Below are 18000 nucleotides of genomic sequence, written 5' to 3'. Positions count from 1 at the left end.
AGTCAAGTTTATTTCTGTGGCACATTTCAGCATTGAGGCAGTTCAAAGAGCTTTACATCATGAAAACATAAAACATCATTACATTTCGTCAAATTCACATTAAATATGGCTTAATGTTCCATTTATTATGAATCAAAAGCAACTCTAAAAACATGGGTTTTAGCCTTGATTTAAAGCATGTGTCAAACTCGAGGCGCAGGGGCCAAATCCGGCCCGCCATAGCTCTTCATGTGGCCTTTTAAACTCCAAATTACATCAGTTAGTCCCTCCAGTTTTTCACAAATCTGCAAATCCACACAAAATCAACAAATCCAAATGTAACAAATTGTCACCTGGTAACCCCAGCTAAGCCAAACCCCGTTACCTAGCAACCTCAGCCTTGCCCAGCCCCGTTACCTAGCAACCCAAGCGGAATTCCAGCGTTTGGTCAGCTAGTTTTACCGCTCTGATCTGTACAATGGCTGACACCTGTTTTGTCCTTGGCTTTCTATCTATACAGATACAGTTTATTTGAACTGTAGTTCAACGTCAGGTTTTTACGCTGCATTACTATTACTAAAAACGCTCAGGTTTAGTTTCTTCTTCTCTCTCTATCCAGTTTGTGTGAGGCTCCACGTTGCCTGCAGGATGGTTTTTTTTCTCCTCGTTATTTTAGGTGTGATTTCATCAGCCGACGGCTTTGGAGTAAAAACCATTTCCAGTACACGTCCTGCGATAAGGCTGAAATGGCTCCAAACGTAATCCGTCACAGATCGCCGACTACCTGCTTCAGACTGTAACTGATAAACATAATCCATCAGATTACTGCAGCTCAGCATTCCTGTGCAAGTGCTTCATGTCTCTTTTTTTTATTTTTTAGCTTTTTACCTCTAAGCTGAATTAAAAGAATATATTTTTGTATCATGTAAGAGGAGATACAGTATCTCCACCAGGCAGCACCACAAGCTTCATTTTTGCGAGTTGGAGATAAGAAAAAAGCTAAAATGTGTGACCGGCTGGGGACTCTAAATGTCATTAGATATAAAACGGCATGTCTCTCTGTGCTTTTAATGAAAGAAGAAGAAATTTCTCCTCACTTTTAGATATTTATTTTCCCGACGGGTTAATTCCCTGAATAACAAATGCTCACATCAGTTTTTGTGTTTATCTCGGTTTAAAATGATCCGCCTGGTGCACAGCAGAATTACTTTCACCAATTTGCTTTGGTATTCATAAGAAGGACCGAATGCATTTGTTACTTCATGAAAACGGTATTGATTTTTCACTCGGTACGCTTTCAGATAATTAATGACACTTAATTACCAGCTCACCATTTGTCAAGGAATTGCATTATGGAGAGAAATCTAAAAAAAAATGGCTGCAGTTCATTTAACGAGACAGTTCCAGAGTAGGAACATAAAGTTGGTCATTTATAACAATATTAATGCTACTTTGTAATATTAAAATGGCCTTTTCTCTGATTAGTTTTAAAAGCTATATTTAATTTGTAGAAACATAAGAAATTATGAAGTAATCAAAGTGTGAAAATAGAGCAAAGACCAAAGTTAAAGCTGAAATAATTGAATCAGAAAGATAAGTCGTACATCAACAGTAGGAAATGTTTAACAGGGAGGTTAGTACGGTAGCCCAGAAGGGTCAACAAAATGCAAAAAAAAAAAAAAAAAAAAGACCACAATGCAACAGCAAAAATGTCACAAAGCCAAAATGGAAAAATGGATCAATAAAACTCAACAAAAGTCACAACTCAACAAAATCCACAACTCAACAGAAAAATCCACAACACAACGAGATCCATAACAAAACAACAAAAATTCTCCAGGCAACAACAGTCATGGTACAACAACAAAAACCCAACAAAACAGACAAAGCAACAGTAACAAACCACAAGGAAAAGTTTTGTTAAAACAGAATTCATGCTAAACTGGCTAGCGTTTGTTTTGTTGACCCTTCTGGACGACCATATATGAACAGGAATATTTAAAAGATACATTTAAATATTGACTGAAGCCATCATGCTCTACAACTCTAACCTTATTATCTGCACTTTAATCTACAGACTTATCAATTACCTTGCCATCATTCATATATGTAAAGAAATCTTATTTTTGATATTAGTAAGCAACAAAGTAAATGTTAGAAATACAGTCCCTAACATATATACTGTTTTGAAACCTGATTCTATTTAATCCCAACAATTCATGACAAAACTTCTCCTCTTATAAATGGAAGCTAATAACCATGGCGTGTTCGCAGCCGTATGAAAATGTAAGATGGTGTGAATAAGATGGAAAGTGCTGATGAAGCTGACTGTCTCGTTCTTCCTCTTCCTCAGTGGGTCCTCACATCGGCAGGTACTGCGGCCACAAGTCGCCGGGTCGGATCATCTCCCACACGGGCATCCTGTCCATGACCATCACCACCGACAGCGCCATCGCCAAAGAGGGCTTCACGGCCAACTACACCATCCGAGAGAGGGAGCCGCCCGCTGGGCTCCAGGACGACGGTGAGACGCTAACACTTTTTACGGACGTTGTTAAAGATTGTTTCTTAAATACAACAATAATGTTGGTTCTATTTCATCCCTACTGACCGCCAGAGGCGGTGCTTCAAGCACTGAATGATCATTCTTGCGCATGCGCAGGTCGAGTACTAATGACAACAAAGTCACCTGTGACCTGCTGGGGACCCACGTGACTCTATATAGTCACGTGGCACCCGGCAATCAATCCCTTTTTTTCTTCTCGCGCGCAGGTGTGTTGAGGACAGGTGTGTGGTCGTGTGAAGCCGGTTGCTTCTGTGTATACCACTAATTTCCTAGCTGCTTGTTGCTGGTAGCCCCGTGACCGGGTTTGGTCGGAGCTGCGGGTAAGTCTCGCCCTCCAGGGGCTGCACAAGCTGCTTTCACCTTACCAGATCCGCGGTGACTGGTAAGTTTTTGTTCTTTTCTCAGCAGTAGTTTACTGTTCGCTTTGATTTGCCTCTTTTGTGGCTCTTTTGACTCACAGTAGCGTTTCTGCTCGCGCTGAGTTTTCAGTTTGTTTATCTACACTCACCAGTAGCGTTTCTGCTCGCGTTGAGTTCTTCTACAGTTTGTTTATCTACACTCACCAGTAGCGTTTTCTGCTCGTGCTGAGTCCATTTTACTTTGCTGTTGTTTATCTGACTCACCAGTGGCGTCTCTGCTCGTGCTGAGTTCATCTTTGGTTGACTATTGATTTGCTAGTGGCGTTCTGCTCATGCTGAGTTTGGAACCTCTACGGGGGGTTTTCTACAACGTAGTCGCCGTTAGCGTTTTCTGCTCGTGTTGACTTCTTGTTGGTGGCGGGCTAATCACGCCTTTCAGCAGTATGATGCTGAATAATTTATGCTGCTCGACCTGTCTGGCTCCACTTCAGCCCGACGACGGGCATGACTTGTGTCCCTCCTGCCTCGGTGTGGAACATCTCCGGGAGGCGCTGTCAGATAACGCTTGCCCCAACTGTTGCGTCATGCCCCGGTCAGTCAGACTGGATCGGTTGGCTGCGCTGGAGCAGCCTACCGACTGGGCGGGCGCTGCGCCGCGTACTCATTTGCCGATGGGGAAAGCGATGTGCAAACGGTCTACTGTGGCTGCACCTTCGGTACCGACAAAGCGAGCCAGACGGACCGATGCAGGGAGGTTGTCCACGAGAGTGGATCATCTCACTACTGAGCTGGCCCAAATGAAAGCCCTCCTCCAGTCCTTTCAGACTGCTGATGATCGCGGCCCGGCTCTCCCTTCCGAGCAGGATGAAATGTCAGTCAATGCCGATGATGCTGTTTCTGTGGCGGCCTCTGGCACCCATTTCTGTGAGGACCTGCCGGAGCTGGGCTCCGGGGCCTCTGGGTCGGACTCCATTGCCTCCCAGGAGGATACGGCGGAATCTGTGACATCCGCTATTCGAACGGCTCTTGCCCGTTTACAGATTAGTGTTCCTCAGGCCCAGCCTACGGCTTCCAGCGCCTTCTTTAAGCGCAGTAGGTCAGAGACTGCCTTTATGGTTCCTCCCTCGGCGGAGTATGTGCGGGAACTCCATGCTTGCTGGTCAGACACCAAGGCGCTTTCACGTCTGACGACGGATGGCAGGGTCCTGGCAGCTATGCAGGAGGCACCCAAGGTTGGCTTGGGGCAGATGCCAGCGGTGGAACCAGGCATTGCCTCTCTTATTATCCCACCTGATGAGGCTTTGCGGCCCAATGCCCGTTGTCCGCGTCCTCAGTGCCGTATTACCGATGACCTTCTCTGCAAGGCCTATGACTCTGGGGCCCGCATGGGCCGGATTGGGAACTCTCTATCCCATCTTATGCTGGCCCTGTCTTCCTCCTTGGAATCTGTTCCACTGGATCATGCCACGCAAGGCCTGGTTGATGCATCTCTGCAGGCCTTTGCTCTTATGACGAGGGAACTTGGACGCACACTATCCACACTGGTTCACGCTCGCCGCCAGGTCTGGTTGGCGCAGTCACCACTTACTGAGCCTTGTAGGAGGACCCTCCGGGCCCTGCCTGTGGTTCCGGGGGAACTTTTTGGTTCTGCGGCACTGGACGCCTTGGACCGTACAGCTCAGGCTTCTAGAACGAGGCAACAGCTGGCAGGGCTTCACAGACATGATCGCCAGCCAGTCAGCACCTGGGCGGCTGCGGGTCCTTCACGGAGGTCCTCAGGGCCTTCTCCTTCTTCCACTGAGCCCCAGGGGCTGGTACCAGGTCAGAGATCGGTCCAGAGACCTGCTCCAGATCGGAGAAACAGAGCTCGAGACCAAGCTGGGACAAGGTCCTTTCATCCCTTTCGAGCCGCGCAGTCTGGCCGACGTCCTCCCGGGCCTTCGAAGGGCCGGGGGGCCCGCAGATGATGCCTTAGGGCCGGCGGTCGGTTATTTTTCCCCGGGACAGCTCAGCTTCTGGGCTGCCCACACCCCGGACTTGTGGGTGTTGTCCACCCTGTCCCGGGGGTACCGTCTTCAATTCCGCCGCCGGCCACCTATCCCTGGCCGGGTCAGGATGACTGTGATCCGCGACCCGGTGAAGGCACAGGCACTGAACCAAGAAATCTGCACCTTGCTGGCCAAGGGTGCTATAGTGCCTGTGGACCCCCTGCTGGATCCAGGGGGCTTTTATTCCATGTATTTTCTGGTTCCGAAGAAGACCGGGGGCCTGCGTCCAGTCTTGGACCTCAGAGGCCTGAATGTGTACTTGAAGGTCATGCCCTGTCATATGCTGACCACCAAGGAAGTGTTGCAGGCGATTTCCCCGGGCGATTGGTTCACTTCCATAGATCTCAGGGATGCTTATTTTCACGTCCCAATCGCTCCGCCCCATTGGCGGTTTCTTCGTTTTGCTTTTCAGGGGAGGCATTTCCAGTTCAGGGTCCTCCCGTTCGGACTTTCACTGTCTCCCAGGGTGTTCACGCGATGTGTTGCAGCGGCCCTCTCTCCTCTGCAGGCACAAGGATTGAGGATCCTCCCATATCTGGACGACTGGCTCATTTGTGCCGCGACACGGGACCAGGCGGTTCGGGATACTCGGTTAGTGCTCCATCATGTGGGATGCTTGGGCTTGCAGGTGAACATGGAGAAAAGCACTCTGACTCCCTCACAGGAGACTGTCTTCCTGGGCATTGCCATGGATTCCATCTCAATGACTGCTTGCCCGTCACCCCAGCGGGTGGACAGTATATTGAGCATGCTCCCGGAATTCGGGCGCAGCATGGCACTGCCTCTTGTGCGGTATCTTCGACTTTTGGGCATGCTCACAGCTGCGTCTGCCGTAGTGCCCTTGGGGCTGCTGTCATTGCGGCCCCTCCAGATGTGGTTGAACAGCTTGAATCTGGATCCCGCACGGAACACTCATCGTCTCCGAAGACTTCGGGTGGGGCCTCAGTGTCTTCAGTCTCTGTCCCAATAGAGGGTGAGGTTGTTTATGACCACAGGGGTCCCGCTCGGTTCCCTCCCGTGTCGTCGGGAAGTTGTGTTTACGGATGCATCCTCCACGGGCTGGGGTGCGACTTGGCGGGGTCAAATGGCACAGGGGACATGGTCCCAGCGGCAGAGCAGGGAACACATCAATGTCCTAGAGTTACAGGCTGTCTTTCTGGCTCTTCAGAGCTTTCTTCCAGGCTTGCAGGGGAAGCATGTGCTGGTGAGGTCAGACAACACCACAGTGGTTTTTCACATCAACCACCAGGGGGGAACCAGGTCAAGGAAACTGTTGTGCTTGACTCGACGGCTTCTGACCTGGGCAGCTCCATGCATAGCCAGCCTCAGAGCAGCCTACATACCAGGGCCGGAGAATGTGCCAGCAGAATTTCTATCCCGTCAGAAGCCGCTTCCAGGGGAGTGGAAGCTTCACCAAGAGGTAGTGGAGCGCATCTGGAAGGTCTTTGGCAGGGCGGCCGTGGACCTCTTTGCCTCAAGGGACGCATTTCACTGTCCCCTTTGGTTCTCATTGGACATCACCAGCCCTCTGGGCCGCGATGCCCTGGCACACGACTGGCCCCGGGCCCTCCTTTATGCCTTTCCGCCATTCAGCCTCCTTTTTCAGACTCTCCTCAGGGTGCGTCAGGAGAGGCACAGGGTTCTGCTGGTGGCCCCCTACTGGCCAGCGAGGACTTGGTTTCCTCTACTGTGCGAGCTCAGCTCCGGCTCGCCAATGCGTCTCCCCTCCAGGAGAGATCTTCTTTCCCAGGTGGGGGGTCAGATTTTGCACCCCGAACCGGACCGGCTCCAGCTCTGGATTTGGCCCCTGCAGGGCCGGGGTCCACCTTCTCTGGGTCCATAGGGCATACAATGGCTAATGCATGGGCACCGTCCACGCGAGCTGTCTATGCTAACAAGTGGACGGTCTTTGCGACCTGGTGCCGTGATAGAGGGCAGGACCCGGTGCAGTGTTCAGTTTCTGACATACTGGCCTTCCTGCAGGCATTGCTGGATCAAGGACGGTCTCCATCTACCTTAAAGGTGTATGTGGCTGCCATTTCCTGTTGGCATGTTGGGCTGAATGGTTTTTCTGTGGGCCGAGACAAAGATGTTGTACTGTTTTTAAGGGGTGCTCGGCGTTTGCACCCACCCAACCGCCCTGTGGCACCGGCATGGGACCTTTCTCTTGTGCTTGAGGCTCTTCGGTCCCTCCCATTTGAGCCCCTGGCATCGGCAGACCTCAAATGGCTCTCACTGAAGACGGCGTTCCTTTTAGCTATGGTTTCTGCAAAACGTGTGGGGGAATTACAGGCTCTCTCGATAATCCTGATGGCTCAGGTGTTACACTGTGGTCTGACGTAGCATTTATTCCTAAGGTATCACTGGCGGCTGGCAGTACCCAGCCGCTCCATCTTGCTCGGCTTGACACCGGAAGCCCCTCTGAACCACTGTGTCCTGTTCGTGCCCTTGAGACGTATATCAATGCCACGGCATCCTTCCGAAAGACAAATAGCCTTTTTGTTTGCTACGCTGGCTCACGGAAAGGGCAGGCACTTTCCAAGCAGCGACTTGCACACTGGGTTGTGGATTTGATCTCCAAGGCTTATGCCTTGCAGGACCGGCCACTGCCGGCAGGAGTGAAGTGCCACTCTACAAGGGGCATGTCGACGTCGTTTGCTGCCATGACTGGGGTGCCATTGGATGTTATATGCCGTGCGGCCTCCTGGAAATCACCTAGTACCTTTACTCGGTTCTACAGGGTGAATGTGGCTGCGCCCCATCCGCTTCAAGGAATTTTGGAGCAGCATGCCTCTACATCACATTAGGTGGGTGGTGTAGTCGCTGTTCCTTGTTGCTGATTCCTCGTGACCTTGTTGATATGAGTCATCCAGTGCTTGAAGCACCGCCTCTGGCGGTCAGTAGGGATGAAATAGAACGAAAGTTACTACCGTAACTACGGTTCTATGAATCCCGGATGACCGCCAGAGTGCTTGGTCCCTCGGAATCTCTGCTTTCGCGAGAAGATTGAGGGATTGATTGCCGGGTGCCACGTGACTATATAGAGTCACGTGGGTCCCCGGCAGGTCACAGGTGACTTTGTTGTCATTAGTACTCGACCTGCGCATGCGCAAGAATGATCATTCAGTGCTTGAAGCACCGCCTCTGGCGGTCACCCGGGATTCATAGAACCGTAGTTACAGTAGTAACTTTCGACTTGCTGGGATTTTGTTATTTCTTTAATATTTCTATTCAGTTTTAAAAAGGGCTTTTTATCTTAAAAAATGTAAACAAAAGTCTTAAATTTAGGCTAATATTGCTATATATTATCATTATAGATTGATTTATCTTGATAGCTATCTGGCTATTTGTTTAGCTAGGTAATTAGCTAGGTATCTAGCAATCGTCCTGTTTATTTGTCTATCTAGCAAGCTAATTAGTAATCTAGCTAATTAGATAGCTATTTTAGCTATCTATGTCACTGTCTATCTAGCTTGATAGCTAGCTATTTGGCAAGTTATATAGCTACCTTTTCTGCTAGCTAATTAGCTATCTATCTAGCATGTTGTCTGTCTATCTAGCTACCTGTATGTCTAGCTAATTAGCTATTTGTATAATCTATCTAGAAGTAAACGATTGTTAATATGAGCCCGCTCTTATTTATCGCGATGACAAAATAATAATTTTAATCATCAAATAACTAATATTTAAATATAAATATGAAACTAAAAAAAACTGATTTCACTTCAACATTGTTCAAACATCATTGAATATTTTGTAACAATCTCTCTAAAATCAAAACTTCTGCATGTCATATGAACTTTTTAGTTCTCATAATAGTAATATTTGCCGCAGGTCAGAGTTCATTTGTTCTTGGTAAATAAACACTTTCAGCCAGTGGAGCCTGCAGGTTGCGTAAATAATGTGTGATTTGTTTTGACTCACTGCTTTAACACCTCTGTTCCTGCAACCTGACACATTTCTCAGCTCTAACTGAGCACGCAATGAAATGTTATCTAGTATTTAAATTATTAATAAGTCATGCAACTCATTAATGGAATCAAAGCAAAAGATATTTCTCCTGTTTAAAGTATTATAACATTTATATCTCAATAAAAAAACGTCACTGAATGTCTTTTATATGATGACTCCAAGTTCTGTTAATTACCAATAAAAAGGGATTAGATTCCAGCAGTAGCATCACTCAGTTTATTGTTTCAAGAATTATTTAGGATCCTGAATCAGCTTCAGTAAGATGGATTGATATAAACTAGATTTACTGGTCAGAAAATGTGTAAATAAATATACCAAAATGTATTTAACAAGGATGAAACAAAGTAGTTTTACAGAAACAAAGCACAGCTGGATTTATTGGTAGTGAAGCTTCTGAGAAATCAGGTTAAACTGGTCAGAATATCAACCAACTGAGCTGAAAAATTTACCTGAGCAGAGAGAATAAAAGTGAGAAAACGAAAGAGCAAGATAATAAAATAAAAATCATGAAAAACAACAAAAACATCTTCAGTCTTTAAGCAACAGAAAGAACAGAAGAAGCAACTTTTGGAGCAGATAGCTCGTTTTTTTATCATGTGACCCATTTTCAGCTCTTATCTTCTGCTGCTAAGCAATCTGTTTGACCGATTTCACACCAGACTTTTATCAGGAATCTCCGATTCTGTTAAAGTTGCTTTCTGGGGATTTTATTCCTTCTGGTCCCTGACAGAAGTTGCCAGTTTTCTGCATAGCTGGGATTCCTGTAGAGGTCTAAAAGGCGTTTTTAACCCTTTGGTTGTCGCCGGCGCTGACCCGGTTCAGGAATGTTGGGTCCCATGGTGTCTGACGTTGGCGCTCTGGGGAAACATTCACGTCAAACAAAACTGATTTTACTGGGGGGAGGACTGGGAGGACTGGGAGGACTTTGAAGCGACTGCAGGATTTATTTCTTTGTTCTGGGATATCAGCGTCCTGCCTGGACATGGAAGAGATGGATAAATATCGATTTACCAAAATAACAAGTTTGGTGAGACAAACTTCTGCCCACGTTTTGTTTGTGAAACTCAGGAATTGATGCAAAGTGTTTGTGTCACGTTTGCAGACATTGTGTCTCCCACTCAGAAACACTCACACTTCCTTTTGTGTCTTCCTCCCTTTTCCTTCCCAAGGTTCTTCTGCGGTGACAGAAAAGAGTCTCAGATGCAGAGCTGCGTCTCGTTTAAAGATTTGTTTAAAGTTTGACATGCTTTCTCTTAAAGTTAGTGTCAGATTAGCTAAAACGACGACACAAACATGCAGAAACTCATCAAAATCACCACATTAAAGTATTAAAACTATTACATCTGAAACGATTAATCATGATTAATCGATTATTGAAATAATCATCAACTAATTTAGTATTTGATTAATTCTTAACTGGCAACAAAAGGTAATTACCTGCAACAACATTAATCGTGATTAATTGATTTTTAAACAGTTGTCAACTAATGTAGTATTTTATTCATCGTTAACTGCTGTATATAGACTCAAGAGGCTATTTGTAGAAATAACAAATAATAATTGATTAATTGTGATTAATCAATATAATAATTTAATTTTGTCATTGGCTAATTGCTAACTCGCATAATACAATCCCAAAAAAGACCATTTGCTGAAATAACAAATAATAATGGATTATTTATGTGACTCAATGAAGAATGATTAATCAATTATTGAAATAATTTAATTTAGTAATTGATTAATCGTTAACTGCCCTACATAGACTCAGAAAAGGCCATTTGCTGGAATAACAATTATTATTGATTAGGTCTGAAACAATTAATCAGATTAATCATGATTAATCAACTATTAAAATAATCGCCAACTGGGGCGTGGCGTGGTGGCGTAGCGGTTAGCACGACCCATATTTGGAGGCCTTGAGTCCTCGACGTGGCCGTTGCGGGTTCGACTCCAGGACCCGACGATATTTGCCGCATGTCTTCCCCCCTCTCCTTCCCCGTTTCCTGTCAGCCTACTGTCATATAAGGGACACTAGAGCCACAAAAGACCCCCTGCAGGGGTAAAAAAATAAATAAATAAATAATCGCCAACTGATTTAGTAATCAGTTAATTGCTACCTGCTGTATATAGACTCAAAAAAGGCCTTTTGCTGAAATACCAACATGCTCAGAGCAGTAATTGGCACAAATCGTTCACTGAAGAAATCCTGCTATTACATCTTAGGCAATAAAATATTTACTTTCTTGTTAAAAATGAATTGAATTATTTGTTTATTTGCGTCTTGTAATAGCCTCCCTCTGTGTTTCTCAGATTTTGCCTGTATGGAGCCACTGGGCATGGAGTCTGGGGAAATCCCCTCAGACCTGATCAGGGCGTCCTCCCAGTATAACTCCAACTGGTCCCCAGAACGCTCCCGGCTCAACTACCAGGAGAACGGCTGGACTCCGTCAGACGACACCATCAGGGAATGGATTCAGGTCAGACACCTCCTAATAACGGTCTCAAATAGAGCTGCAACTAACGACTAATTTGATTATTCTATTCTGACGATTAATCAATTAATCAAATTTTAAAAATTGGTACATTTTGGATACTTGTCATTACACCGCTTAAACCTTTTTATACAATATTGGAAATGTATTAAAAGGTGAAAATATGCAATTGAATAATTTTTTAAATAAGAAAATACACATTTTATTGCCAAAAATGCAGAAACAACAGCTTTAGTGAACAGTTGGTTATTTGTAGCGAAAGATCAATCTGCATTTAAAACATACTAGAGAAAAGCTCAACTTTCTGCTTGATTCAACATCAATGCAGTGTATGAATAATCTGATTATTATTTATTGGATATAAACTCAATTTGTTTTATATTTTCAGAATTTGAAGCAAGTGAAGCTAAAACTATGTTACTTCAGGAGTTCAGGGTTGAATATACCTACAAAGAAATTTTTTATCATATCTTAAATGTAAAATGTACGGTATATATTTTTGAGTCTGTAAACTCCAGTTAACAATTAATCAATCACTAAATTAGTTGACGATTATATAAATAATCGATTAATCGTGATTAATCTAGAATTGAATGAATCTATAATTTAAATTCAGACCGCTACATGATCTTTCCATCACCACCTCCAATAACTCTTTTATTAACCTGACATTTAATTTCCCTGTGGGATCAATAAAGCATATTTGAATTTGAATTAATCCGATTAATCGTTTCAGTCATAGCTTCAAACTGCGGCTTTTAAGTTGGGAATATAAAGATAAAAACATGTTAGTAAATAAATCAGCTTTGCATGCATTGAACACACTGTTTGTGCCCTTTTTTAGCACATGATGTTTTTTTCCAAGTGAAGCAGTTGGAGGTTATGTCACTTTAATCCTCACTTCCAGAGTCTGAGCTCAAAATAAAAGCCTCCGATTTCCCAGCGGAAAAACATTGCTCCTCTGTTTGCCTTTCACAGCGCCACCGAGAACTCGCTCACATCTGCTCTGAATATTGCTCACTCATTTGTACCACTTCTACACACGTTATAGTGATGGTAGACGGGGAAAAAAGCCAACATGAATTAATTATTTACATCTGCTTCTGCTGCACAGTTTCCTGCCTCGTTCTGAAATCTGATGTAACGGCCTTCAGCCACTAAATGTAGACTTTAAACATTTATAAAACATTCGTGTATAGCTTAAAGTGGAAACATTTACTCATCTGAACACTAATGAAGGCTAAAAAAACTGAGTTTGACAACTTTATGTTTTTAAAAAAAGATGATTTTAGAGGTGGTTTGGTCAAAAGGTTAAAAAGTTGCAGCGAGAACCTGAAAGAAGGTAACCAATTAATATTTTTCATAGTTTAGATGTTTAAACCAAAACAAATCATAAGCAATATTAAAAATGTAAATAAATACAGTAAATAAACTTTATTTGCACGTCGTCTAAAGTATCTGCAGTGCTAGTTTGAGCTCTTCTTTCCACTTAGATTAGTTATTCTCATGGCTGCATCTCCATTTAACTCTCCATCCATCCATTCATTATGTTTATGTGGCGACTGGCCGCCTGTCCACACCGGGTACACCCTGTACGGTTCTCCAGGCCACCACAGGCAGACACACACAGGACAAACACCCATACACACACTCAGGCCTGAGGCGCACTTAGAGAGACTAATTAATCTAACATGCATATATTTGGGACGTGGGAGGAAGTCGGAGTACCTGGGGAGAACCCACACACACACACACACAGAGAAAACATGCAGACTTCTTCCAGGCTGGGATTCAGCTGCAGGACGAAAACACAACAAAAAATTCAACTACAATTAATTGGAAATTGTTTTAGGGAACTGAAAAGGTGAAAGTTAAAATCTTTATAGATTTAAATACTGAAATATAAGAGAACAAAAATATAATGGTGTATATTTGTGTATTGAAATTGATTTATCTAGCAGCTACGTTGTTCATAATGATGCTAAAATGTAGGCTCCTACTGTTTTTTCACTCAAATTCATCCACATATAATCATGATGCTGGAGCTAGCGGGAAATACAGAGAAGAGTGAATGTTTATTAAAATACAGAATGAAATAAGAAAAGTATTATGTTTGTCTAGCTGGCAGTTAGCCTTTTATGTATGCTAAAATATAGCTTAATAGCTATATCTTTAATGTTTTTTATTTAATTATTATATACAGTGTATATGACTTGTTCAGTTCGCTATTCTTGCCCTAGTTGGAGATGTCAACAGACTGAGCTCCAACTATAATATCCAATTTGTGAATTATTCTGTTAAAGCAAATGTTTGCTTCACTGTTAGCAATAATTAGCTGTGTGTAAACACAGGCTAGCAGCTACACAGGTAAGCTTTTTCTTGTCATAATGGAGATTAAATGAAACAGTAAAAGTTATTTAGAGATTTGTTCTTCAACAATGTAAGTTTTGGTCTTATAATCAAATCTTTAGGTAGCAGCTAGCCTTCCTTTAGCCATGCTACAAAGTAGGTTGGAAGCTAACGATGCTAAGTGCTTGCATGTTCAAACATGACTTGATTTTGAGGGGTCTTCTTGTTCGAGTCAGTGAAAATAAAAATGTCCATTAATTATGGACATCAACATAATCTTATTTTAACTCAAGACTTTTGAGATAACTTAAACTCTTTTGGTTTATTTATATATTTTATTTTATTTTATCTCTTTTCCAGAAATTGCAGTTAACTGAAGCTGTGAACTAGTGAAACTGTATTTTAGTTTAACTTTTTAAGTTCCACTTGGCACTGTTTTATTTCTACTCTTCATTTGTTTTAAAATAAATTTGGTTTAAGTTCAGGCTTCAGGTGGTTTCTGTGCCAGCACATTGTGCTCTTAAACTAAACAAAGTTACTCATGAGTTAAGCATGGCGTAAATACACGTTTTTTTGTTTTTAAAGCCTCTAAAAAGAAAATTAAGCTAAAACCATAGGAAGCAGAAACAGTTAATTCAGATTCAGCCCCATGATTCAAGCTGCTCAAATCTTTAGATATTTACATAAACTCTGTTACCCATAATTTAATTTACGAGCCCAAACAGGCGTGTTTGCTTCTCCTGTGGGTCAAGAAAACAACTGGATTCAGTCTGAATTATCAAACCAGTATGGACGTGTGTGGCTGGTGTCCAGTGCCGACCCATTGTCCAGGACAGGAACTCATAGAGGAAATCCCACAATGCCCTCTGCTGCAGGAGCAGACCTCCACTTCCCTCCTGTGAGAGTTACAACAGGAAGTAGACAGGAACGCTGCCACAGCGACGGATTAGTAACTGTGGCTTTCTATTGTCTGTCTGGGGACGTTTTTTACCGCCGGGGCTTCTGGGATATCAGGAAATGAAGGACGGAGATTTAATTGGGGTTAATGGGTTCACGCGCTGGGTGGAAACCGCTGGTTTTACACGAAGGTCACCAACGGCATTAAAAATGTGGCCATTTTGAATAAAATTATTTTGAAGTGCTGAAATAATGAGGACACAACTAATGAGACGGTAAAGTTGACAAAGAAACTTGGATCAATAACTGGGCCGCTCTGCAAAAGCAATTAATGTTTCAGCAGAAATGTTAGAGGTGTGGACGTTCATTAGACCCTCCGGTAGTTTCCTGTTCCCGTTTCTAATTTATACTTTATTTAGATAGTTGTTAAACTCCAGTGTGCATTCACAGTGGGTGATGACAAAGTCTCGGTTCGGGTTAAAGAAAAGGTTAATTATGGACTCGGTCAGTTCTTAAAATGTGAGGAAAGAGCCGTGAGAAAATATCGACTGCATATGTAGTTCATATGATGTTTTAATTATATTTAATTGGAAATACAACCTGACTTTAACTATGTTTACATTTTATTTTCGCTTGATTTTTACTTTGATTTCTAAAGAGGATTTTTTTAAACATGCTGTTCAAACTCCACAAACTCAACTTTGACCCCAGGATTGAAGCATTCAGTTTGGTAACAGGATCACAACATTTATGTATTTTCCCAAACAATTGCTCCTTTTTTTGCTGTATATATATTTATATCCAAACCCTATTTGCACTCATATGGAAAACATTCTCTTTTTGAATATGCATCAGGATAAATTAAACTTACAATCAACCACTTTCTTCTGGGTATTTAAGGTTAGAAATATTTTTATTTGGCAGAAGAAAATATTTTGAAATTTTGCTTTTTATTCTGATCTGACCCAAATTTAGCGGAAAGAAAGACATTGAAAATCAGTTTTGGTAAACCCATTGGATCGAATCCAATCTTCTTTGATTTGGATTCACACTGATCCTGTTTTGTTCGCTTTAGAACTCCAGTTCATTTTACTGGAAAGTTCAGTTCATTTGTTGACGTTTGAATCTGTGATCGAACTCTGATGAGAACCAAAGAAGCGAACTTGAATGCATATGTGAACGCCAAGTGAATCCGACACCACTCCAAAAGTAGGAAGAGCAGGGCATTCTGGGAAAATGTAACCAAAACAAACACGCTAGCCTAGTGCTAGCAGGAGAAATGACTTGTGGATTTTTATTAAAGACAAAAGAGAAATTGTACAACCGCTAAGATCTGACGCCGTTCCATTTCTGTTTATATTTTGTGAAGAAGGAAACTGCACTCAGTGTCTTCAGAGGTTTTCATGTTGTTTCTTTCAGTGGTTCTTGGTGCAGTGCCCCCACAGGCGAGGAGGGGAACAGGATTTTAAATTAATTTAGTTCTTTTGACTCAGTGCAGAGTGAAAGAGAACCGCAGCAGCTGAAATTGTAACAAATGTTGCAGTTTTGGTCCCGAATCGAGCCGAGTCCACCGGACAGTCAGGTGTTGCTACTGGCAGAAACTACAACAAAGATGACAGGAAATGGTCTTCTTCGTGGTTAGTTTTTGGTGTTTTCAGACAGTTAGCCTCTCACAGCATCACAGTTCATTAAAAGTTGAGTCCTTAGCTACAACTACAGTTTCTCTAAATGCATACATATCTGCTCCCAGATGTAAATAAGAGACCAACGTCTCCTCTGATTCGCTGATTATGAATATATCTGATATTTATATCACGTGAACAAACTTATTCAGGTGTGATTTTAATTTAATTTCTTATTCAATGGAAACATTCCAATTTCAACATTAGCAGAATATCAACAAAAATTTGTGCACATTTGTGAAGGAAATGCAGCGTCTGCCATATTTCTGTGACAGAACTGAAATAAAACAAGTTTAATGATTATTTTCTGACTGTATCCAAAGTTTGAGAGAGGAGGTAAGACTCTCGGTAAACAGCAAAATGTTTTTCTGCCCTCCAGCTTCAAATTCAGTTCATCTGGTCACAAGATCTACAAACCTATTGTTTAAAAAATGAAATCACGTCCTGATTGCTGCATGAAATCATCTCTGTTTATCTCTGCTGTTCATGAAAGCCTCTTTCTGGCAGCTTCTCCTTAAGAAACAGCGGCGCGGCTACATCTGGCCGTGTGATTTATGTCCCTCTGAACCGGGCCTGTTGCTCTGCCTCATTGAGCCTCCAGAGTAATGACTGGAGGTTTTTTCATGAAGAGGATTTTCCATTTTATTTGATTAAGTGTGCTGCGATCCAGCTCCACACCGCGTCTCTCCGCCTGTGGCTTTGGATTCGTCTTATTTAAGATGAAAATTATGACTCGGTTAATTCCTGCATGCCTGTCCCCTCCACTGCAGGCAGCTTTATTAATTATTTACAGCCATGTATATTTTATCGATACTATTTTCAGGTTACTGCTGGGTGAAGCGTCCCGCTGGCCGTCTGCTTGGAGGCAGACAGTCGGCTCATTATCTGGCTTTATTGTGACTCTGTAATCATATTTCTCATAGCAGTGACTCATTTCAACTGCATGCTGAAAATTTGCAATAAAATTATGAGCTCTTATGTTTAGACATTAAAAATCAGAGAAGCTTTGGTTCAGCTCAACAGTTACAGTTAACTAAAACTAGTGAAAAACTGAAAATTAGAGAACACTTTTACTGAAATACATAAAATATTAGTTAATGTGGGAAAATTACAACACTGCAAAAACTCAAACTCTTACCCAGTATTTTTAGTCCAGTTTCTACTGCAAATATCTTAGTACATTTGAGTTTAAAAAATCTACCTTATAAGCAACTTTTCAGCAAGATATAGGAGCTTCTTTTAAACCAATAACTCCATAATCTTGATGAAAAGCTTCTACTTCTACAGGCAGATTGTTTTCTTATAACATGGAAAAATATCTTGTTATAAGTGAAATTGTCTGCCAATGAAACAAGCACTTTTTCAGCAACATTAAGAACTTTAGCTCGTATTTCTCTCTGAAAAGTTACTTGCAAGTTAGTTTTGTCTTATTTCAAGTGTACTAAGATATTTGCACTAGAAATTAGACCAAAAATACTTGGAATAATTTTGTGTTTTTGCAGTGAACTTATAAAAATAACTAAAACACACAAATTATGTGTGTTTTATAAAATATTATAAAATTAATATTATATCCATAACAAATTATACGTAGATATAATATTATTAGTTTTTGAATCTGTTAATTAGTTTACGTCGGTTTTCGGCAAATTACGG

General features: G+C 42.4%; 1 protein-coding gene across 1 annotated transcript in view; it reads left to right on the top strand.

The window, feature by feature from the left end:
• LOC114145885 (neuropilin-1a-like) overlaps positions 1 to 18000 on the top strand; it is an 87561-nt gene that overhangs the window by 35671 nt on the left and 33890 nt on the right. The window contains exons 5-6 of the mRNA XM_028019538.1: positions 2333 to 2503; positions 11235 to 11401. Of these exons, the coding sequence (XP_027875339.1) occupies positions 2333 to 2503; positions 11235 to 11401 (338 nt within the window). The remainder of the gene's footprint in view (positions 1 to 2332; positions 2504 to 11234; positions 11402 to 18000) is intronic.

Source organism: Xiphophorus couchianus, chromosome 6 (genome assembly GCF_001444195.1).
Source record: "Xiphophorus couchianus chromosome 6, X_couchianus-1.0, whole genome shotgun sequence".
NCBI lineage: Eukaryota > Metazoa > Chordata > Actinopteri > Cyprinodontiformes > Poeciliidae > Xiphophorus > Xiphophorus couchianus.
This window is presented reverse-complemented; position numbering and strand designations above follow the sequence as displayed.